The sequence below is a fragment of the Pelophylax lessonae genome (genome assembly GCF_965119305.1).
Source record: "Pelophylax lessonae genome assembly, chromosome: 8".
Taxonomy (NCBI): domain Eukaryota; kingdom Metazoa; phylum Chordata; class Amphibia; order Anura; family Ranidae; genus Pelophylax; species Pelophylax lessonae.
In genome coordinates, this window is record NC_138775.1 from 145,270,801 (window position 1) to 145,296,451 (window position 25,651).

The 25,651-nt window shown below is 43.8% G+C and overlaps 1 protein-coding gene across 1 annotated transcript in view; it reads left to right on the top strand.

Annotated features, from left to right (window-relative positions):
* Positions 1-25,651, top strand: part of SELL (selectin L) — a gene marked incomplete at both ends in the record, with an annotated part of 319,522 nt that overhangs the window by 146,474 nt on the left and 147,397 nt on the right. The window contains one exon of the mRNA XM_082266317.1: positions 18,515-18,700. Within this exon, the coding sequence (XP_082122443.1) occupies positions 18,515-18,700 (186 nt within the window). The remainder of the gene's footprint in view (positions 1-18,514; positions 18,701-25,651) is intronic.

Consider the following 25,651-nt stretch of genomic DNA (forward strand, 5'->3'; position numbering starts at 1 on the left):
ACTGTACATCATATGCATTCAGCACCCTCAGCAATGACTGTAGAGGTAACCGTGGAAGGAAAGACACTCATGATGGATGTAGACACAGGAGCGGCAGTTTCAGTTATCACCCAGAAACAATGGAGAAAACTTCTGATCCGAACAACTTTTCGTCCAACACCAATCAAACTGCAGACATACTCAAAGCAGATACTCCACCCACTGGGTTACGTGAAAGTACAGGTATCCTACAAGGGTCAGACAAAGAGAATGCCATTATATATCCTAGAACATGGGGGACCCCCTCTCTTTGGGAGAGACTGGATTGCTCACTTTGGCATGCCAGACATCGCCATAAACCCCTGCAACAATTTGACCATCCCATCAGGAGATAAAGAGGGATGGGTGGAATCCCTGAAACAGTGATTCCCACAAGTCTTTGATAACCATTTGGGGAAAATAAAGCATGACTGTGGTTCTTCAAAGCTCGGACGGTACCTTTCGCACTCCGAGCAGGAGTGGAAGCTGAACTAAGCCGGCTGGAGGAACAAGGTGTCATCTCAAAGGTAGAGCATAGCGAGTGGGCATCACCAGTTGTACCAGTAAAGAAAGCGAATGGGGACTTACGCATTTGTGGCGATTTCCGCATGGCACAAAATTCTCAACTGGAGATAGACCAGTATCCCCTACCCAGAGTAGATGACATTTTTGCCTCTCTTGCAGGAGGTCAAAAGTTCACCAAGCTTGATCTCAGGCAAGCATATTTACAGTTTGAGGTCCACTCTTCGTCCCGCAAGTTTCTAACCATCAACACTCACAAGGGATTGTATGAATACAATCGGATGGTGTTTGGTGTAGCCTCCGCCCCAGCCATTTGGCAACGCAAAATGGATGAGATTTTGGCAGACATTCCTTTCACACAGTGCCTGTTAGATGACATGCTCATCACGGGCCGGATGGACCAGGAACACAAGCGGAGCGTGGAGCTTGTGCTGACGAGACTCCAAGAGCAGGGTCTAAAAGTGAACTTAGCGAATTGCCAATTAATGGTACCTAAATTGGAGTTTTGTGGCCACCTTGTGGATGCAGAGGGTATATACACCATGGAAGCCAAAGTTTATGCTTTAGTAAAAGCTCCAGCCCCAACCAACGTCCAACAGCTGCGATCATACCTGGGCTTGCTGAACTATTACCACAAATTCCTGCCAGATCTAGCACACACTTTGTTTCCGTTGAACAAGCTTTTGGAGAAACACTCCAGATGCAACTGGTCGGCTGCACGCCAACGTGCTTTTGAAGTTTCTAAGCGAAAGCTGTTGGCGTCACGCATGCTCGTGCACTATGACCTCCAAAGGCCTCTCACATTGGCTTGCGATGCCTCACCCTATGGTCTAGGGGATGTACTATCTCACGTTTTACCAGATGGGTCAGAGAAACCAGTGGCATTCACTTCCAGGTCCTTGACAAAAGCAGAAAGCAATTACTCTCACATTGACAAAGAGTCTCTGGCGCTCATATGGGCAATTAAGAAGTTTCATCTTTACCTGTATGGTAAGGAATTCACCATATTGACAGATCATAAACCACTCCTTCAGATCTTTAGCCCTGACAAAGACATCTCCCAGATGACTGCGGCCCGTCTTCAATGCTATGCCCTATTCTTGGGAGCATATAGCTACAAAATCCAGTATCGCAGCCATGATGCCAATGCTAATGCGGACGCCATGTCCCGTCTGACCAGGACATTAACAGACTCTTCTCCACCAGTCAAGAGTTGTCGTCACACTAGCCTGTCCTTTTTGTCTTCTGGTGAGGTAGCAGCCCATACATCCAAGGATACCTTCCTTAAGACAATACTCTCCTGGGTACGGTACGGTTGGCCTGCAACTGTCACACAGGATTATGAACCTTACTTCCGTAGGTGTCTGGAATTAACTGTGGCTGGCAACTGTGTTTTATGGGGAGACCACAGACCCTCCGGAGACACATTCTGGACTTGCTACATACTGGTCATCACGGGGGCACACGTATGAAACAAAAGGCCCGAGGCTATGTGTGGTGGCCGAACCTAGACTCAGATATCACGACATATGTGAATGCGTGTGCTGGATGTGCACAAACTGCAAGAGACCCTCCTCAAGGGTGCGTCCAGCCCTGGACTTGGCCCACGGTTCCCTGGTTTCGCCTACACTTGGACTTTGCAGGCCCGATCAGAGGACACCCCTTTTTTATCATAATTGATGCCCATTCAAAGTGGCCTGAGGTCATTCCTGTTACCCAGCCGACGACTAAGGTGACAATTTTCATACTGTTACATCTCGCTGCCACGTTTGGATACCCAGAGACATTTTCACAGACAACGGTGCACAATTCACAAGCCAGGAGTTTCAGAGTTTCCTGACTGCCCACAACATCAAACACAAGTTGAGCGCACCTTACCACCCGGCTACAAATGGTCAAGCAGAAAGGTTTGTACAGACCTTCAAACGCTATTTCAAAGCTACTGTGGCTACAAGTAAACAACAGTCCCTGTCACCCCAGTAGCTGGACTCCTTCCTTTCTGCTTACAGAAACACATCACATGCAACCACTGGGAAAACTCCAGCTGAACTTCTTTTGGGTCGGCAGCCATGGACTGTTTTGGAAATGCTCCGCCCTCAAAAGGTCCAGGAACATGTACGGCTGTCCCAAGACAAGAGGGTCGAATACGACGAGATTCCCCGGTTTACAGCCCAGCAAAAGGTATGGGCTCGATCTTATGGTGCTTCCAACACTCGTTGGCTTCCTGCTTTCGTCACAGAGACTTTGGGACCCAAAATGTATAGGGTCTGCCTGGAAGATGGTTCCATTTCCAGACGGCATGTGGACCAATTGCGTCCTCATTCTCAGCTGCCCGAATTCCTGACATCGGCTGCACCTCCAGTGTCTCAAGGATCTGCTCCTACCGGATCAGGATGCATTGAGACTGATGCTTGGGGGGACTCTGAACTTTTGAACTCAGCTCCAACAGAGCCCTCCAGCCCTGGTCCAGGGGTCTGTTCACCCTCTGAGATAGAGGATCCTCTCTTGGCCCTGCCGGTGTCCATTCCGGCCAGTCCTGCTTCCTCTGGCCCCGAGTCGCTGGGTGCCCATCCTCAACGACGCTGTCGCCCTCCTGACCGGTTTCAGCTGCAAGACCGTTTACAAGACTTGCGACGGTCCTGCCGAAAGTAATCCGCTGACATTTTCTCCCCGTAGCGTCCCTGGAAGTTGTTCCCGCATCCGGATGCGGAAGAAGCCATGTGGAGGACTGTATGGGACAATTATTAGTTACTGTTTTATGCCTGTTCTCGTTTTGTTGTGGTTTTTTTTTTTTTAGGGATAGATGGATGGTGTTATACCTGAAGGGTTTCATTCACATGTACTGTTACTTTAAGGCTGGCTCCACCCAAGAGTGATGACAAGGGTCAAGGGGCAGAGTGGCCATCTTAGACACATGTAAGAGATGCATTGATATACTGAGCTGTCCTGTAATGCATGTTGGAGTGTACAGTGAGTACTGAATAAACATCCTTTGTTCCAGATCAGAGTCCTGTGTCTCTCACAACACGGAGAATATAACAGATAGGATCTAATGCTCTCAGTTTTAAAAGCTTTTATTGGAAAATCAAAAGGACAAATAAACTCACTGTCATGGGGAAATGTGGCAGAGCCTGACGTAAGAGGAGTGGCTTACCGGGTAACTGGCGTGGCACAGGTTCACCAGAGGCGCGGAGTCTAAGTGTTAGCCGGTTTTCACCAGGGCCCCAGATGGTGGGGATGGACTTGGCTGCTTGCTAACACCAGGTCGCGGCCCCCGGATTCCCTGGGAGAGCCAGGAACAGGTCCAGGACCAATAGCCGGTAGCAGGTAAACATATCAGGACGAGACAGGAGAATAGTCAGGAAAAGCCAAGGTCAGAGCGGGCAGCAGGTAATCAGAATCCAAAGACAAGCCGGGTCAGGTAAACAGGAACAGCAGATATAACAGGCACATGATACAGGACAGCTGAAGACAACACAGCAATAATCTAGAGTGACAGTGTAACGCTCCTGCGTTTTATAGTAAGCTGGATTTGTAGCTGCAGAATCTCCACTCAGTAGTCATGTAGAGAAGTGTTGGAATACCAGATCCAACTCTCAAGACTCATCACTGTGGGCCTGTCAGCTTCAGCATACAGATATACACACACTCAATAAGATGTTCCTGAAGTGATAGGATGTATATGATAGTATGGAGGTGATGTGCTGAAGAGACAGGTGTGAGCAGTGACAGTAATGGTAAGCACTTGATAGTAATGTTCAGGAGAGTTGTAGATGGTAATAGGTAGAATGCAGATAGGTTAGTAATCATGTATGGTAACAGGTGGTAAGGACAGCAGATGACATATACAGGATAGACTAACCCAGTGCAAGGATAGATGGTAGTAGACTCAAGAGCTAGCAATCTATGTAACAGTGCAGATGATAGAATAGGTATGGATAGATAGTAACAGTCCTTAATGTGCAGAGGTAGATAGTGTAAGTTAGTATGGAGGATTCCCCTGTGGGGTACTTATCACTTAGTAAGGTTAGTAAGTAGAGGGGTCCAGTAGTGAGGGAGTGATCCGGTAGCGAGATACGGGATCAGTAGCGAGGTTCCGGTCTGTTCCAGGTAAAGGAAAATAGCTGGAGGTTCCGACAGCGAGACAAGGCTTGTGAGCTTGTAGGCACATAGGCACATTGAACGAACAACGTGAGAGAGAACGCCGGCGATTGAAATAGCCGTTCTGCGGGCGCTCGGCGATGACGTCATCCGTCTTAAAGGTGTATGCGTTCCACCTAACTAGAAAGGTGGGACGCAAAGTTGAAAAGGAAATGGAAATTAAGGGTACCAGAGGTACCAAAATCTTACAGTACCCCCCCTTAAGGCCGGCTCCGGAAGGACTATAGCACTGGTTTCTCTGGGTATTTCGAGTGAAACCTTCGTATAAGCCTAGGTGCGTGAACATCAGAGGTATCCAACCAGGTGTCGTCTTGGGGTCCATAGTTCTTCCATCTTATGAGATACTGGAGTCTTCCTCTGTGGATACGAGAATCCAAAATCTCCTTAATCTCATATTCTTCTCCGCCTTCAACTTGTACTGGAGGTGGAGGCAAGATGGTAGGCCTTATACCTTGGTTAGGAACATGGGGTTTCAGTAGCGGCATGTGAAAGATGGGATGTATCTTGAGATCTGCCGGTAAGGTGAGTTGCACTGCAGCTTTTCCAATAAGTTTCTTAATTGGGAAGGGTCCCAGAAATAAAGGTCCAAGCTTTTTGCTAGGGATCTTTAACCTTAAGTTTTTTGTCGATAGCCAAACGAGGTCCCCAATAGCATATTGCGGAGAAGGTCTTCTACGAAGGTCGTAGTACCTTTTTTGTTGACTATGAGCGTGTGAGATGGTGGTATGAAGTAAACCCAGAGAGTCTTTTATTTGGGTAAGATAATCCGAGGCTACTGGGTTACTTGATGGTAGGATGCGTGGTGGAAGAAGTGTGGGATGAAACCCATAGTTCAAGTAGAACGGACTTTGCTTAGTAGTACTGTGGGTTGCGTTGTTATAAGCAAATTCCGCCAGAGGGAGGAGGTCCTGTAATGTTCCGGTACCTTTGGTACCCTAAATTACACTTTCCACAAGTGTATGCGCCCCACCATTTACTTTTGGAAAAGGTGCGCATACACCTTTAAGACTGGAGCTGTCATCACCCAGCGCCGGACTAGATGGCTATTTAAAGCGCCGGTTCTCACTCACATGTGTTCGTTCAAACACCTTTACCTGGATGCTATCCTTGCTTGAAGCTTCCATGCTTGCAAGCTTACCTCGCTGACGGAACCTCGCTGCGCTGATCCCTGTATCCCGCTACTGGATCATCCGCCTCTCCTGAACCACCCTTCGGCTGTATCGCTAATAGTGCTAAGTACCCCGCAGGGGAATTCTCTATAAACTTATACTAAGCTTACACTATCTAGCTCTGCATAGTAAAGACTGTTTATTACATCTGCATAACTAGATTGCTAGCTCTTGAGACTACTGCTACTTTTCTGCACTGGGTTGATCTCTTTTGTATGTCCACCTGCTATTCTGTCATCTGCTACCATACAACATTGCTAAACCTTCCTGCATCCATATGCTACTGTCTCACCTTCAAGTGTCTATCACCTACCACCTCCACTCAACCTATCCCTCAACCTTCATCATTGTGGAACTATTTCTGCAGCTGAAAATCCACACCATATAAGAAACGCAGGAGCGTTACAGATTGAACGAACCAAAAAATGGATTCAGCAGAAATAACCACTCAGGTGACACAATTAAAACAGCAAGTATCTGCGTTAATACACGCACTTGCTGAATTAAAAGAAGACAATCAGGCTCTGTCGCAGCAGGTAATTAGACTGACACAACTTACCTCTGCTCAGTCCCCTGAACCCAAGATAAATCCCCCTTTGGTATTTACAGGCGATCGCAAAAAATTTCGCAAATTTAAAAACGCATGTGAGTTACTTTTTTTGCTAAAACCTCGTACCTACCTTACTGATCACATTAAGGTTTGTACTATTATTTCTTACCTATCAAGCGATCCTCGAGCCTGGGCAGATTCTCTTTTTGAGAAAAACGACCAGCTTCTCAACTCCTATGCCTTGTTCCTGGCAGAGCTCACTAGCCTATATGATGACCCCAATAGGCAGAGTACTGCTGATCTTCAGTTAAGATCCTTGAAACAAGGAAGGAGGCCTGTAGAAGACTTTGTCGCAGAGTTCAAGAGATGGACCCTTGATTCAGAATGGAATGATGCATCTCTGAAAACCCAATTTAGGCTTGGCCTATCAGAAGCCGTTAAGGACGAGCTCGCCCGAGCGGATCTGCCAAAAACCCTGGATGCATTAATACAACTCAGTATTACCATAGATAGAAGACTACGAGAAAGAAAGGCTGAAAAGTTGGGAATGCCATTATCCGTTTCCTCTCGGAGTCTGGCCGTTCCTATGGAGGTAGAAACAATACGCCCACCGCTATCAACTATGGAAAAAGCCAAAAGACGAAATGAAAATCTCTGCTTGTACTGTGCATCCCCGGATCACAAGATAAACGTCTGTCCCCTAGTCAACAAAAAGAAGGGTGAGTGTTCACATGTCTCTCTAGGAGGATTGACAACTTCATTCACTAACCCCTACATTTCTGTTTTTTTGACATTACAGTGGGACCAGAACAGGATTACTACTAAGGCCATGATTGACACAGGATCTTGTGGAAATTATATGGATATATGTTTTGCTGCTTTAAATAAAATTCCTATTATTTCTAAACTCAAACCTGTCTCAGTAAGTCTTATTACCGGTGTTCCGTTATCCTCTGGTCCGATCACCGATCAGACACAAGCACTCCTAGTCACTATTAACGAGTCTCATAGGGAGACTTCTACCTTCGATTTAATACCATCACCCCACTTTCCCATTGTGTTGGGACTTCCCTGGTTGCACACACACCAACCAACCATAGATTGGAAGAAACGGTCCTTGACCTTCCCTTCTTGTTATTGCGAGGAAACGTGTAACCTCCCGTTTTCCGGGAAGATTCTGTCTGTGGTGACAGATGAGATTGCACCACTATGTTATCAGGATCTTTCTGAGGTTTTTCTTGAGAAAAATGCTCAAGCATTACCTCCTCATCGAGACTATGATTGTAGCATTGATCTACTCCCAAATAGCAAATTGCCGTTCGGTCATGTTTATCCTCTTTCACAGGATGAACTTGCCCATCTCAAAACCTATTTGGATGAGAACTTGGAAAAAGGTTTTATTAGACCTTCCACTTCTTCCACAGCAGCAGGACTCTTTTTTGTTCGCAATAAAGATTCAAGTCTCAGACCTATCATCGACTACAGGAAATTGAATGCTATCACAATAAAAGATCGCTATCCTCTACCGCTTATCCCTGAGCTCATTGAGCAGGTGCGTGGAGCTACCTATTTTTCAAAATTAGACCTGAAAGGAGCATACAATCTCATTCGAATCCGTGATGGACACGAGTGGAAGACTGCATTCAGAACTAGATATGGATTGTTCGAATATCTTGTGATGCCATTCGGCCTATGCAATGCCCCTGCAGTTTTCCAACGATTTATAAACGATATTTTTAAAGACTTACCAGATGTCTGTGTTGTGGTATATCTGGACGATATACTTATATATTCACGGACCCTGTCTGAACACATAAGACATGTAAGACTTGTATTATCGAGATTGCTTGCACATAATCTTTATGTGAAGCTGAAGAAATACTTGTTCCATAAAGATGAGGTACTCTTTCTAGGCTACATCATATCCAAAACAGGAATCGAGGTGGACATGAGTAAAATATCCTGCATTCAGGATTGGCCTACACCAACTACACGCAAGGCGCTACAGCGATTCCTGGGATTTTCAAATTTCTACAGGAAGTTCATAAAAAACTTTTCTGCTATTGTGAGACCCCTCACACAGCTCACTAGCATAAAAATACCATTTAAATGGTCAGAAGAAGCAAATAAGGCTTTCCACTTGTTAAAGACAAGGTTTACTTCCGCTCCCATATTACGCCATCCAGACCCATCCCTCCAATACATTCTGGAGGTAGATGCGTCAAACATGGCAGTAGGAGCAATACTCTCCCAACGACCTACCCACACTTCACCACTTCATCCAGTCGCTTTTTTTTCTAAATCCCTGAGCAGTCCCGAGATAAATTACCCCGTGGGTGAAAAGGAACTGCTTGCTATAAAATTGGCTCTGGAGAATTGGCGACATTTACTCGAAGGCACCCAACTACCAATAATTATATACACGGACCATAAAAACCTCCAATATCTTCAGACTAGCAAAACTCTCTCGCATCGACAGGTACGATGGTCACTATTCTTTCTAAGGTTTAACTTCCTAGTGACCTACACACCTGCAGATACAAAAAGGCGGATGCACTATCACGACTAACTGAAGAAAACTACTTTGAAATCCCTTCCGTTCCTATAATACCTCACAAACGCATTATTGGAGTTGTCCGTTCCTTAAAGGAAGAGGTTCTGCATGGTATAAGTTTGGATTCACCCCCACCACAACTAAATACTGATGCAGAAGGCTTCCTCTACTACAACGACAAACTTTACATACCACCTACCCTACGCACCAAGATCTTGGAATTATCGCATGATGTGCCTATGGCAGGACATATGGGTATGACAAAGACTTTCAATTTGATTTCTCGACAATTCTGGTGGCCTGACATGAAAACATCTATACAAAAATTCGTCTCTTCATGCAATGTCTGTGCCAGGTCCAAAATTGACACTACGAGACCATCCGGTCTACTATGCAGTCTACCAATACCCCAAATTCCATGGGAGGTTTTGTCATTGGACTTCATCGTAGAATTGCCTCCTTCCAAAGGATTTAATACCATCTTGGTGTCAGTGGACCATCTGACAAAGATGGCACATTTCATTGCTATTCGCAGACTACCTTCGTCCAAACAAACGGCAGAACTCCTGATGAAACATGTCTTCAGATTACATGGTATCCCAAAAACTCTTCTGTCTGACCGTGGATCCCAATTTATTTCTAAATTCTGGCAAGAACTATGTCACATACTACGGATTGAGCGGAAGCTCACTTCTCCTTACCATCCGCAGACCAACGGACAGACTGAAAGAGTCAACCAATGCATCGAGCAGTATTTACGTTGTTACACTTCTTACCAACAGGATGATTGGTTGGATCTTCTCCCCCTGGCAGAATTTGCCTACAACAAAGCAACTCACAGTACAACCAAGCAGAGTCCGTTCTACGTGAACTATGGGTTCCATGCCTCTATTCTCCCTCCACGCATCCTTCCTTCAAATAACCCAGTAGCCTCAGACTATCTTACCCAAATAAAGGATTCTCTGGGTTTACTAAATACTACCATTGCACACGCTGACAGTCAACAAAAGAAGTACTATGATCTTCGTAGAAGACCTTCTCCACAGTATACTATCGGGGACCTCGTTTGGCTCTCAACAAAAAACTTGAGACTGAAGATCCCTAGCAAAAAGCTTGGACCTCTGTTCTTGGGACCTTTCCCAATCAAGAAACTTATTGGAAAAGATGCAGTGCAGCTTACATTGCCAATGGACCTAAAAATCCATCCCATTTTCCATGTGTCGCTACTAAAACCCCATGTTCCGGACCAAGGAATAAGGCCTAATATTCCACCTCCCCCTCCTGTACAAGTTGAAGTTGGAGAAGAATACGAGATAAAAGAGATTCCGGATTCTCGTATCTACAGAAGAAGACTTAAGTACTTGGTTAGATGGAAGAACTATGGGCCCCGAGACGACACCTGGCTAAACACCTCTGACATACATGCCCCTAGATTAATCCGCAATTTTCATGCGAGATACCCAGACAAACCAGCTCCAGAGGCCTTCAGGAGCAGGCCTTAAGGGGGGGGTATTGTAATGTTCCGGTACCTTTGGTACCCTAAATTACACTTTCCACGAGTGTATGCGCCCCACCATTTACTTTTGGAAAAGGTGCGCATACACCTTTAAGACTGGAGCTGTCATCACCCAGCGCCGGACTAGATGGCTATTTAAAGCGCCGGTTCTCACTCACATGTGTTCGTTCAAACACCTTTACCTGGATGCTATCCTTGCTTGAAGCTTCCATGCTTGCAAGCTTACCTCGCTGACGGAACCTCGCTGCGCTGATCCCTGTATCCCGCTACTGGATCATCCGCCTCTCCTGAACTACCCTTCGGCTGTATCGCTAATAGTGCTAAGTACCCCGCAGGGGAATTCTCTATAAACTTATACTAAGCTTACACTATCTAGCTCTGCATAGTAAAGACTGTTTATTACATCTGCATAACTAGATTGCTAGCTCTTGAGACTACTGCTACTTTTCTGCACTGGGTTGATCTCTTTTGTATGTCCACCTGCTATTCTGTCATCTGCTACCATACAACATTGCTAAACCTTCCTGCATCCATCTGCTACTGTCTCACTTTCAAGTGTCTATCACCTACCACCTCCACTCAACCTATCCCTCAACCTTCATCATTGTGTTACCACATACATAAAGTCACTCTAGGAACCAGCTTGCTAATTGTGTGTATTTACTGGCTGAAATAAGACCTTCCACACATGATGAGTCATTGAGGTTGGGAATGGTATCTCAGCATATCTCTTACATGACTACTGACGTGGAACTATTTCTGCAGCTGAAAATCCACACCATATAAGAAACGCAGGAGCGTTACAGGTCCACCCAATCATCCTGTAGGTATGATGTGTAGCAACGCAGATATTGTTATATACACTGGTTGACTCTTTTAGTCTGTCCGTTGGTCTGAGGGTGGTAGGGAGAAGTGAGCTTTCGCTCAATCCGTAGTATTTGACATAGAGCTTGCCAAAATTTGGAGATGAACTGTGAACCACGGTCGGACAAAAGAGTCTTTGGAATTCCATGTAACTTGAACACATGTTTCATTAATAGTTCCGCTGTTTGTTTAGATGAAGGTAGTCTGCGAATAGAAATGAAATGTGCCATCTTTGTCAGATGGTCCACTGACACTAGAATGGTATTAAATCCTTTGGAAGGTGGTAGTTCTACTATAAAGTCTAAGGAGACAACTTCCCATGGAACCTGGGGTATTGGTAGACTGCAGAGTAAACCAGATGGTTTTGTAGTGTCAATTTTGGACCTTGCACAGATGTCACATGAAGAAACAAATTTTTGTACAGACGTCTTCATATCAGGCCACCAAAACTGCCTGGTAAGCAAATTAAGGGTTTTCATCATACCCATATGTCCTGCCATGGGCACATCATGTGATAATTCCAAGATCTTGGTGCGCATAGTAGGGGGTATGTAGAGTTTGTCGTTGTAATAGAGGAAGCCTTCTGCATCAGTACTTAGTTGTGGTGGAGGTGAATCCAATCCTATACTGTGCAAAATCTCTTCCTTCAGGGAACGAACAACACCAATAATACGTTCATAGGGTATTATAGGAATAGAAGGGATTTCGGCGCAGTTATCTTCGGTTAATTGTGATAGCGCATCCGCTTTTTTATTTTTGTCTGCAGGCGTGTAGGTCACTAGGAAGTTAAATCTTAGGAAGAATAATGACCATCGTACCTGCCGGTGGGAAAGAGTTTTGTTAGTCTGGAGGTATTGAAGGTTTTTATGGTCTGTATATATGAGTATTGGTAATTGGGTACCTTCAAGTAGATGTCGCCAATTCTCCATTGCCAGTTTTATGGCAAGCAACTCCTTTTCACCCACTGGGTAATTCACCTCTGGGCTGCTTAGTGATTTTGAGAAGAAAGCAACTGGGTGGAGTGGTGAAGTATTTGTTGGTCGTTGGGAGAGAACTGCTCCTACTGCCATATTTGACGCATCTACCTCCAGAATATATTGGAGGGATGGGTCTGGATGGCGTAGTATGGGAGCAGAAGTAAAGCTTGATTTTAACAAGCGGAAAGCTCCATCTGCTTCTTCTGACCATTTGAATGGTTTCTTTATACTTGTAAGTTGTGTGAGAGGTCTCACAATAGCAGAGAAGTTCTTGATGAACTTTCTATAGAAGTTTGAAAATCCAAGGAATTGCTGTAATGCCTTACGAGTTGTTGGTACAGGCCAATCCAGAATACACGATATCTTGCTCATATCCATCTTGATTCCGGTTTTGGATATGATGTATCCTAGGAATAATATTTCTTCTTTATGAAATAGGCATTTTTTTAATTTCACGTATAGATTGTGTGCGAGTAATCTGGATAACACAAGTCTTACATGTTTTATATGTTCAGACAGAGATCGAGAATAGATAAGTATATCGTCCAGATATACCACAACACAGACATCAAGTAAGTCTCTAAAGATGTCGTTTATGAACCTTTGAAAAGCTGCGGGAGCATTACACAACCCGAATGGCATCACAAGATATTCGAATAATCCGTATCTGGTTCTGAATGCTGTTTTCCACTCATCTCCGTCACGGATTTGGATTAGGTTGTATGCCCCTTTTAGGTCCAATTTAGAGAAGTAAGTAGCCCCACGCACTTGTTCAATGAGTTCAGGGATGAGCGGTAAAGGATAGCGATCCTTTATCGTAATGGTATTTAATTGCCTGTAGTCGATAATAGGCCTAAGGCTTAAATCCTTATTGCGGACAAAGAAAAGTCCTGCAGCTGTGGAAGAAGTAGAGGGTCTGATAAACCCTTTTGTCAAATTCTCATCCAAGTATTCCTTGAGATGAGAGAGTTCATCCTGTGAAAGAGGATAAACATGACCGAAAGGCAATTTGCTGTTAGGGAGTAGATCGATAGTGCAATCATAATCCCTATGGGGAGGCAACACTTGAGCATTTTTCTCAAGGAATACTTCGGACAGATCCTGATAGCATAGTGGTGCAATCTCATCTGACACCACAGACAGGATCTTTCCATAAGATGGGAGGTTACACGTAATCTCACAATAGTGAGAAGAGAAAATTAAAGTCAGTTTTTTCCAATCTATGATTGGTTGATGTGTGTGTAACCAAGGGAGTCCCAAAATAATGGGAAAATGGGGTGAAGATAGTATATCAAAAGAGGTGGTCTCCATATGAGACTCGTTAGCAGTGACAAGGAGTGCTTGCGTCTGATTGGTGATTGGACCAGAAGATAGCGGGATACCATTAATGAAACTAACAGAAACAGGTTTAGGTTTTGAAATAATAGGTATTTTATTTAAGGTAACAAAACGTGTATCGATATAGTTCCCACAGGATCCTGTGTCGATCATAGCCTTGGTGGTAATCCTAGTCTGGTCCCACTGTAATGTTAAATAAACAAAGAGATAGGGATTAGAAAAGGAAGTCGTTAATCCCCCTAGCAAGACATGTGAACTCTCACCCTCTTTTTTGCGGACAAGGGGACAGACGCTTATCAGATGATCCGGGGATGCGCAGTACATGCAGAGATTACTGGATCTTCTCCTGGCTCGTTCAGTAGTTGATAAAGGTGGGCGTATGGTTCCTACCTCCATAGGAGTAGGGTCAACGGACCAAATCCGAGAAGGACTAGACAATGGTATTCCCATTTTTTCAGCCTTTCTTTCTCAAAGTCGCCTGTCAATGTTGATACTGAGTTGTATTAAGGCATCCAGAGTGCCAGGTAAATCCGCTCGGGCGAGCTCGTCTTTAACGGCTTCTGACAACCCGAGTCTGAACTGAGTTTGCAGAGATGTATCATTCCACCCTGAATCAAGGGTCCATCTTTTGAACTCTGCTACAAAGTCTTCTACAGGTCTCCTACCTTGTTTTAAAGCCCTCAATTGGATATCAGCAGTACTCTGCCTATTGGGGTCTTCATATAAACTAGCGAGTTCCGCTAGGAATAAAGGATAGGAGTTGAGAAGCTGATCATTTTTCTCAAAGAGAGAGTCTGCCCAGGCCCGTGGATCACCCGTTAGGTATGAAATAACGGTACAGACTTTAATTTGATCAGTAGGGTAAGTACGAGGTTTTAGCAAAAAAAACAATTGACATGCGTTTTTGAATTCACAAAATTTTTTCCCATCACCTGTAAACACTAGAGGAGGGTTTATTTTAGGTTCAGGGGGCTGAGCAGCGGTAAGCTGTGAAAGACGGGTTACCTGCTGTCTCAGAGTCTGATTATCTTCTTTTACTTCAGTAAGAGCAAGTATTAATGCATTTACTTGTTGTGTTAATTGTGTCACTTGAGTGGGTAATTCTGCTGAATCCATTTTTTAGGTTCGTTCAATCTGTAACGCTCCTGCGTCTTATAGTAAACTGGATTTGCAGTTGCAGAATCTCCACTCAGTAGTCATGTAGAGATGTGTTGGAATACCAGATCCAACTCTCAAGACTCATCACTGTGGGCCTGTCAGCTTCAGCATACAGATATACACACACTCAATAAGATGTTCCTGGAGTGATAGGATGTATATGATAGTATGGAGGTGATGTGCTGAAGAGACAGGTGTGAGCAGTGACAGTAATGGTAAGCACTTGATAGTAATGTTCAGGAGAGTTGTAGATGGTAATAGGTAGAATGCAGATAGGTTAGTAATCATGTATGGTAACAGGTGGTAAGGACAGCAGATGACATATACAGGATAGACTAACCCAGTGCAAGGATAGATGGTAGTAGACTCAAGAGCTAGCAATCTATGTAACAGTGCAGATTATAGAATAGGTATGGATAGATAGTAACAGTCCTTAATGTGCAGAGGTAGATAGTGTAAGTTAGTATGGAGGATTCCCCTGTGGGGTACTTATCACTTAGTAAGGTTAGTAAGTAGAGGGGTCCAGTAGTGAGGGAGTGATCCGGTAGCGAGATACGGGATCAGTAGCGAGGTTCCGGTCTGTTCCAGGTAAAGGAAAATAGCTGGAGGTTTCCGACAGCGAGACAAGGCTTGTGAGCTTGTAGGCACATAGGCACATTGAACGAACAATGTGAGAGAGAACGCCGGCGATTGAAATAGCCGCTCTGCGGCGCTCGGCGATGACGTCATCCGTCTTAAAGGTGTATGCGTTCCACCTAACTAGAAAGGTGGGACGCAAAGTTGAAAAGGAAATGGAAATTTAGGGTACCAGAGGTACCAGAATCTTACAGACAGCTGTGTTTAAATAGGCCGTTTTGGCCCAATTAGGTAGCCTCGAACTACACTGAGGTAGCCTCGAACTCTGCCGAGGTAGCCTTGAACTCTACCGGGGTAGCCTCAAACTTCCACCAAGGTAGCCTCGAACTCTGCCGAGGTAGCCTCGAACTCTACCAAGGTAGCCTCAGCGCATTCGCATAGGCGTTCGCCGGTTAGCGACGCCAGTGCGCCTGCGCAGGGTATTGAGTCCCTGACACTCACATTCTCTTGCACTTAAGCAGTGCGGGCTGGAAACAGCAGACAGATCGTAGTAACAGGACTTCCTGGGGACAGATGTACTGTGAGTAGGCTCCTTCCCCCGTACGCGTTACGTCGAATGACTTCGTCAGCGGGGTGGAGCCTGAACGGACCGTCCTTCCTATGTAGTGCCATGTTGATGATACCCCGCCCAACTCCTGGAAACAATGCTGCGGTGCAAGGCTCCATGCCCTGAGTCCAGCTCGCACTCTGCATAGCGGTACCGGCAGCATTAAAGGATAATAATTTAAAATTAGAAGGCACATTAACAGGAAAAAACATCCCCCATAATCAAATAGGAGACTAAATAAAAATATATATCAATATAGCAGATACCATTACCTATTTTTATTTGGAGCCTACTCCCATCCAATCCCCGGAAGTTCTGCCTTTTACACATTAACCCTGGGGATTGGATGGGAGTAGGGTCCGAATAAAAATAGGTAATGGTATCTGCTATATTGATATATATTTTTATTTAGTCTCCTATTCGATTATGGGGGATGTTTTTTCCTGTTAATGTGCCTTATAATTTTAAATGATTATCCTTTAATGCTGCCGGTACCGCTATGCAGAGTGCGAGCTGGACTCAGGGCATGGCGCCGTGCACCGCAGCATTGTTTCCAGGAGTTGGGCGGGGTATCATCAACATGGCACTACATAGGACGGACGGTCTGTTCAGGCTCCACCCCGCTGACGAAGTCATTCAACGTAACGCGTACGGGTGGAGGAGCCTACTCACAGCACGTCTGTCCCCAGGAAGTCCTGTTACTACGATCTGTCTGCCGTTTCCAGCCCGCACTGCTTAAGTGCAAGAGATTGTGAGTTTATTTGTCCTTTTGATTTTCCAATAAAAGCTTTTAAAACTGAGAGCATTAGATCCTATCTCCCCTTTATTTTTCTGCTGAGTTCTGCTGTGATCCCTATCGGACTCGGAGGGCAGATAAACTGGAAGGAGGGGAGTATATAGGCTGCTGATCTAAACGATATCTATGCGTGTATGACTCCTTGGAGTCTATCCTTGAGGTGAGCTGCTATTTTGGCACCAGTCACCAGGAGCACGTGTGGAGTGTGGAGCACTGTGGCACTTTTATTACAGAACACAGATGAAGATTAAGATCTTTTTTAATAGATTTTTAGTTATTTATTCACTGATCTTTGGGTTTTATTATCCAATATTCACTTGATCACTAATATTGGGACTTTTTTGCACTGTATAGCACCTATTATTTGCATTGATTTGCTTTTAATAAGTTTAATATTGTTTATTTTGATTATGCACTTTTTTTTATTAATTTTCACTTGGCGCAGCAATATTTATGTAATTTTGAAAATTTCCTTAGTGTTGTCACATGAAAAGATATGATAAAATATTTACAAAAATGTGAAGGGTGTACTCAGTTTTGTGAGATACTGTATGTCCATAGAGACTAACCGAGAGCATATTTCCTAACTGAGTCATTGCTGTTGCATAATAATCTAACATGCAACCTGCAATATTTTATATAGATAATGAGATGGTGAAAGCTTGCGACTTGCTTTTTTAAAGATGAATTTATAATACCTTTATAATTTTATTTAGAGTAAATGATTTTAGTGAACAGATCAGAGTTTCTCTACTGAATAAAGCGTTCTTCTAGTGATTTGATTTCAAAAAAATTCCCACTGGGCAGAATAAAGAACATTTACAACCCCTGTCATTGCTGTCTGTGTCTTCAGTCTTTAAGACACCTATTCCCCCAGTTTCTTTCCTGCTATTGACAGTGTCAGGAAGCAAGGGTAAGTCTTGCCAGTGTGCCATAGGCAGCTTAAACTAAATATAGCTGCTAAGCATTGCTAACACTATATAGAATTAAATATTTTTACCTGGATTTGGAAAGTATTACTCTTCCAAGAATCAAAATGCAGACCTGCAAAGGTGTGGGTTAAAGATTAGCTGACATTTACAAGACTCAAAAAAATAAATTGTCAGACCAGAAATATTTAGTTTCCTATTAAAAATTATAAACACACTAAGTTAAAAGTATAAGGAAAGTTTAATCAGTTAAAGACCTTGGATGTACACTGTAAGCCCAAAAACCTCAAGTTCAAAACTTAATCTAAAGACCTTAGGTATGCTTTAATAAGATTTTTCCCATAAAGCTCACTCTGCCATTGCAATTTGATTATGATAGTCAGATTGCGCTCAAGAACACTAACAGTGATTTCTGAATGAATGAAGGCTGCACTGTTTAAATGTTGCTGTTCCATAAATAAAGAAGGCTTCATGAGTATGATATGTTTTCTGAAAGGTCTTCTATGGTTCTTTGATGTCCTTCTCATTCTGTTTGATAAAAATGCTGGGGCACTCAGCCCTGATGGATAACAAAGGACTATATAATATTAGTTTGAAGTATCCTCTTCTTTAATTGACAATTTGTTTAACCAGATTATTCAGATTTTAAACGTTTTAGTATGTCTGTGGTGCACAAATGTTATTTGAAAATTAAAAAGGAAAGTAGCAATGTAGTTTCACTTAAAATATACAATCTTACCATCGTTTAACTCTAAATATATGTCTGTATTCTCTTACAGTTGTACAATGTCCCCATTTGCTGAATGAACCATTGACATATATGAATTGTTCCGATCCTTGGGGAAATTTCAGTTTTGAATCCCTCTGCCACTTTGAATGTCTTGATGGATTTTTCCTGAATGGAATGGATAATATCCAGTGTCTTTCTTCTGGGAACTGGAGTGAAACACCTCCAAATTGTTCAGGTACAGAAATTAAAGGGCAAAGTACACTGTATTTTCATTTAACACATATTTTAGGTACTAAAACTTAAGAAAGCATAGTTTTAAAAAGCGTAAGCTGCAGTTCTTCCCAATGGGGCCCTAGCCAATATTTAAAAAAAAAAAACATTGTAGGCTGAAATACTGCACCAGAGACACAATGCCATTTCATAAGTAAACACCAGCAACAATCGGGGGGGGGGGGGGATGTAAGACATTTTAACAGTTCTTTATAAATGATACTGTATATAAAAAGAAACCAAAGTCCCCAGAGCATACCCATATTACCAAAATCATGATTGGGTAATGTTACTGGAGCCAAAGTGGTCCTAATCTATTAGAGGGATGCTGTGTAACCTATTACCATGTTGGTAGTGTCAGGATTGACCATAGTAATAAAATGATAAAAAACCTCTGGAGACTCCAAATAATCAAGATTGCAAAGAAAATAAAAAAATAAAAATAAAAATGGAAGGACAATTACAGAAGAGATAGCATGTGGTGTTCTAACTGAGACTGAGTAAGGTACATGTTTAACCACTTGCCGACCGCCGCACGACTATTTACTGTGGCGGTCAGCCCCTCACAGGCAAAGCAACGTAGGACTATGTCGCTAGCCTGTGAGGCTCTAGGGAGCGAGCGCGCGCCGTCGGAGGCGCGCTCCCGCTCGCTCGCGGACCCCCCCGCGTATCTGCCCAGTGGACCCGATGTCCGCCGGGCACTCGCGATTGTCCGTTACAGCGGGAGAAAGGCAGGCGGCTAATGTAAACAAAGCCACCTGTCATTCTTCCCTGTGTAAGAATGGAGATCATACGGTTCTGCTATGTAGGACCGTTGATCTCTGCTCTTACACCTCAAGCCACACCAAGCTGCCCTGATCATCCTCTTCTCGAGTCCCCCACCGGCACTCCTGGAGCCTCCTCTTCTCCATGTGCCAACCATAGGAAGCCACTTCCAATGGTGGCACACATGCGGGCTCAATCCAGAGCCACACTGTGTGTGTCTATTGACACACAGTGCAGCTCAGTCCCCTCCCACGCTCCCTCATCACTGGATTTGACAGCAGCAGAAGACAATGGCTCCTGCTGCTCTCACTGAGCTTAATGAGGAGGGAAAGAGAGAGTAGCGCAGCTGCTCTCTCTTTTGCATTAGGGTAAAAAAACTTTCAGCCTTTACAACCACATAACTCCTAGGTGCAGGCTGCACCCAAATATGCCACCTCTCAGCGGCTGGACCTTGGTGCCAAGGGGACATATATTTGCATGCATTAACCCTGATAAAGCTGTGTCAAGAGCGCGCTCCCGACACAGCGACCAGCAGCTCACAAAAAGCACATCTTACAATCAGGAGTTTTCGAACATGTGACTGCCGTGACAGCCAATCACAGCGGTCACATGGCCAAAATCCCCGTCCCACTTCACTGAATACCAAACCCCTTAAAGGGCTGATGGGAGCGGGTGCCAAGGGGTTAAACATATAATAATGTACAAATACAAACAATAATGTGCAGATTACAAAATCTCTTTGTGCAATTAAGAGGGAAACATTGCATAATTCCATTTATTAACCACTTGACCACCTTCACAGCTAGAGCTATTTTCTATTCAACACTGTTCTACCTTAAGTGGCAATTGCTCGGCCATGCAACCCTGTACCCAAATTAAATTGTTACGAATTCGTATGAATTTTTTTAAAACACAAACATAGCTTTCTTTTGGGTGTATTTGATCACCACTGGGATTTTTATTTTTTGCGATTTAAAAAAAAGACCGAAAATTTCAAAAACAACCCCAACATTGTTTACTTTCTGTTATAAAAATATCCAATAAAATCAAATTTTGTCATGTATTCTGCTACTTATCTTTGGTACAAAATTCCAATTAGTGTATATTGATTGGTTTGCGTGAAATTTATAGCATCTACAAACTACAGAATTTACTTTGCCTATCACATTTCTGCCTATCACATTTCTTGAGGTGCAAAATGCCAGGGCAGTACAAACACCCCCTAAATGACCCCTTTTTGGAAAGTAGACACCCCAAGGTATTTTCTAGGAGACATTTTGAGTGGATAGAAGATTATATTTTTTGCCACAAGTTTTTGGAAAATGACATTTTTTTACACAAAATTGTCAGTTTAATGAAATATTTCTCACACATGACATGGGTTTATGAAGAATTACATCCCAAAACACATTCTGCTACTTCTCCTGAGTATGGGGATACCACATAGACCCTGAAATGCCAGGATAGTACTATTACCCTCTCAAATGACCACTTTTTGCAAAGTAGACACCCCAAGGTATTTAACCACTTACTGCATATCAACGTATTGGTACGTCGGCTGACTTTGCAGGGTTATACCGGGATGATGTCTCTAGCTAGAGACACCATCCCGGTACTGTGGTTTGAAGCCGGGAGCCGCTCGATCATTACCCGGGTGAGCGGGAGGGGACGTCCCCCCCCTCCCGCCACCTTCCGTGGCTTTGCTCGGGGCTGGATGGATGGAGTCCCGATGAATGCCGGAAAAGGCATCGATCGGGTCTCCGATGACGTAACCCGGAGGCCGCGTCCATGACGTCACTTCTGGGTTACTGTGCTGCAAAAGGCGGCAGATTTGAAAAACGGCTGTATGCAAAAATGCCGTTTTCAGCGTTTTGCATACAGGGAAGTGTAGTGGAGGGGTCTAGGGTCTTTTAGACCCTCGATCCCTCCATAAAGTGTACCTGTCACTACATATTGGTGTCACAAGGGATGTTTACATTGCTTGTGACAGCAATAAAAGTGATCAGATTTTTTTTTTTAAAAAACCTGTAATAAAGTTAAAAAAAAAAGAAAAAATAAATAGGAAAAAAAAAAATAATAATTTAGCCGCCCCCGTCACCGTTAGCTCGCGCACAAAAAAAAAACGTATACTCAAGTCGAGCCGCGAATGAAATCGCTGTTCAAACCACACATGTGAGGAATCGCCGCGATCGCCAGAGCGTGGGCAATAATTGAAAAAAAAGAGCTACACTCTAACTCTAAACTGGTAACCGTTAAATAAATTTAAAGCGTCGCAGATTGAGATCTCTATTGAACGTAGTTTGTCGCCATCCCACGGGGGGGGGGCGCAATTTTAAACCGTAACCTGTTGGGTATCTATTTACTCGGCGTGACATAATCTTTCACAATATATAAAAAAATGGGCTAACTTTACTGTTTAGTATTTTTTAAATGCAGTGAAATGTGATTTTTCAAATTTTTTCCAAAAAAATGGCGTTTTAAAGACCGCTGCGCAAATACCGTGTGACAAAAAATTTTGCAATGACCGACATTTTATTCTCCAGAGTCTTTGCTAAAAAAATATATATAATGTTTGGGGGTTCTAAGTAGTTTTCTAGGAAAAAATACTGGTTTTAACTTGTAAACAAAAAGTGTCCGAAATAGAGCTGGGGCTTAAGTGGTTAAAAAGAGGCATAGTAGTGAGTATTTTGCAGATCTCATTTTTTGTCACAAGGATTTTAAAGATGAAAAAATAAAATAAAAAATAAATGTTCATTTTCTTTCTTTGTTTTCCAAAAACTTGTGAAAGTGAAAAAAGTATATGCCAAAGTATAGGAGCTACCACCCGTTGACCACCCCACGGCTCCTTATGCTGGGCATACATGAACAAAAAAACCAGCAGATTCCTCCATTAACATCGATCAATGTGGAAGAAGAAATCTTGGTCAAAAAAGTTTACTGACCATCCCACGCTTCTAATCTTTGAGCATACAAAAAAAAAAAAAAGAACCTAACTGATTCCTCCACATTGATTGATGTGGATGAAGAAATCACTGCCAGAAAAAGTGTGTGGTATGCCCACCATTTGAATCTACTGCCCTGCATCCACCCACTACTATGTTTGGCATACATGTAACATCCTTTTTTTCTAAACGAAAAAAAGAACCTAGCAGATTCCTCCATTCACATTGATTAATGTGGATGAAGAAATATCTGCCAGAAAAAATCTCCTCCTGCAGTACTGCAATCACTGATGTATGTATGGGGTAGTATCCAGGATCACCCTTAACTTATAATTATACTAAAACAAATAATTGACACCACACCTTTCTTTTGTTGGAATAAAAAAATCTTTTAGGCCGCGGCCATTTATTATTTGTAATAAAACATAAATAAATAAATATTTAAAATATAACAAATATGAAACACTGTAAGCCACCCGATCACCAAGAAATGACACATCATCAAAACTTTATCCATATCATATAAACATATTGTCCCCCGTTGCAAAAACAAAGGTGACCCTCAAATAATAAATTTAGCCGCGACATCCAAGGGAGGGGGGGGGGGAGTTGAGGTTCAATCTTCTTGGTCTGCTTAGCGATGACTGAATGAAAAAAGGCGGCAATGAGCCCCCTTAAATAGCCCAATTCTGAACCAGAACCGGCCGGTTTATGGCTCTAAGACCTCAAAATTGAGCGGGAAGCTGACTAACCCACAAAATCTCCCCAGATACAGGGCTAGGTATTGGGCGGGAAAAACCCTTCAGTTCAAAAATCTCCCTAGCTACAGACCTACAATGAGCGGGAAAATAGACTCAGGAGGGCCAGGTCAAAAGTTCAAAAGCCCTCTATGACCCAGGCCTACCTCAGCCTATACCTAGCACCTACTTAAATTAATCCATAGGCCTAAAACTAACTCAACAAAGAAACTGCCCTGTTAACTACCCCATGGGGAAAATAGGGGCATAAATTATGCCCATTTTCCTTACATGGGGTAGTATCCAGGATCACCCTTAACTTATAATTATACTAAAACAAATAATTGACACCACACCTTTCTTTTGTTGGAATAAAAAAATCTTTTAGGCCGCGGCCATTTATTATTTGTAATAAAACATAAATAAATAAATATTTAAAATATAACAAATATGAAACACTGTAAGCCACCCGATCACCAAGATCCGGGTGCCATTAAATGACACATCATCAAAACTTTATCCAAAAGACAGGAGGGAATTAAGACCCTCCTGTCAAACCCCACACCGCGGCCTTTTCAATACATGTGCCTAAATTGGAATTAAAAATGTCCAAACCTATTTCTGAAAGGTGGGTGTCGTCCGACCTGTATAAACTATCTACCCAACCCTCTAATTCTAAATGCCTGAAAGAAAAGAAACCCATCTGGGGTAAAAAGTTCTCAACAGCTCTATTAATACGCTTTCGTATTTTCTCCAGAGGTTTAAGGTGTTTAACCACTTTAATACAGGGCACTTCCCTCCCTTCCCGCCCAGGCCAATTTTCCCCTTTTAGCGCTGTTGCATTTTGAATGACAATTGCGCGGTCATGCAACACTGTACTTACACCAAATTTATATAATTTTCCCCCCACAAATAGAGCTTTCTTTTGGTGGTATTTGATCACCTGTGCGATTTTTACTTTTTGCTAAACAAATAAAAAAAGACAGAAAAGTTTGAAAAAAAAAAAAGTTTTTTGTTTATGTTATACAATTTTGTAAATAAATAAGTTTTTTCCTGCACTGATGAGCACTGATGAGACTGCACTGACAGGCACTGATGAGGAGGCAATGATGGGGTGGCACTGATGGGGTGGCACTGATGGGGTGGCACTGATGGGCGGCACTGATAGGCGGCACTGATATGCAGCATTGGTGGGCACTGATAGGCGGCACTGCTGGGCACTGATAGGCGGCACTGACGGGCACTGATAGGCAGCACTGGTGGGCACTGATAGGCAGCACTGGTGGGCACTGATGGGCGGCATTGATCGGCACTGACGGGCGGCACTGATGGGCACTAATGGGCACTAATAGGCGGCACTGGTGGGCAATAATGGGCACTGGTGGGCGACACTAAAGGATGGCAATGATGGGCACTTGTGGGCAGCACTGATAGGGAGGATACTGGTGGGCATCACTGATGGGGAGGGCAATGGGGGGCTCTGATTGCCATCCCTGGTGGCCATAGTGGGCATCCCTGGGGTCATAGTGGGCATCCCTGGGGTCATAGTGGGCATCCCTGGTGGTTCTAGTGGCATCCCCCCCCCCGAGGGTCTGCACTAGTAATCAATGATCTGATTACCAGTGACGACCCCCCCCCCCCCTGTCAGGGGAGCCGCCGATCGATGCTCCTTTACTCGTGCCTGTCAGGCACGAACTAAGGAAAGCCGATCAACGGCTGTTCCTGTTTTACTATTGGACACGGCTGATCACATGGTAAAGAGCCTCCGTCAGAGGCTCTTTACCGAGATCGGAGGTGCAGGGTGTCAGACTGACACCTCGCATCACCGATCGCCGCTCTGCGCGCCCCCGGGGGGCGCCCAGAGCGGTGTTATCCTGCCGCCGTCATATGACGTCCGGTCAGGATAACACAACCACATTCCCGCCGTCATTTTGTAATAGGGCGGGCGGGAAGTGGTTAAACTTATGCCACGCTAGTCTTGGGACAATTTCAGAAAAAAACACTAATATCTCGGGGAAGTGCAATTTTATTAACTGAAAATCATCCCTTATCCTAAAGATCAAGTCTAGTGTCCTATCCTTACCTATATCATTGCCACCGAGATGGACAATGAGCACATCCGGGGGGCAATTAAACTGCAACAACCTAAAGATTGCGAACCGAAACTCGGACCATTTCATCCCTCTTTTGCTAAACCACAATACTTTAAATTTGCTGAGATCCAGACCCAGGTTTTCCTTGTAAGATCTGCCTTCAGCTCTCAATCTTGCCCAGTGTATAAAGGAATGCCCCAGGATCCAAATCACCCACTGTTGACCTAAAAAGATTATGAAAAAGGATTAGGACGAATGTAAGACAAGTAAGCATCCGATTTCCACCTACCTATACCCTTAAGCACTTCACCTGTCAAACCTAACCTAGCCGCCTCAGTGGCGGCCCCTATTCTAAACGAATGGGATGACAACTTGTCCT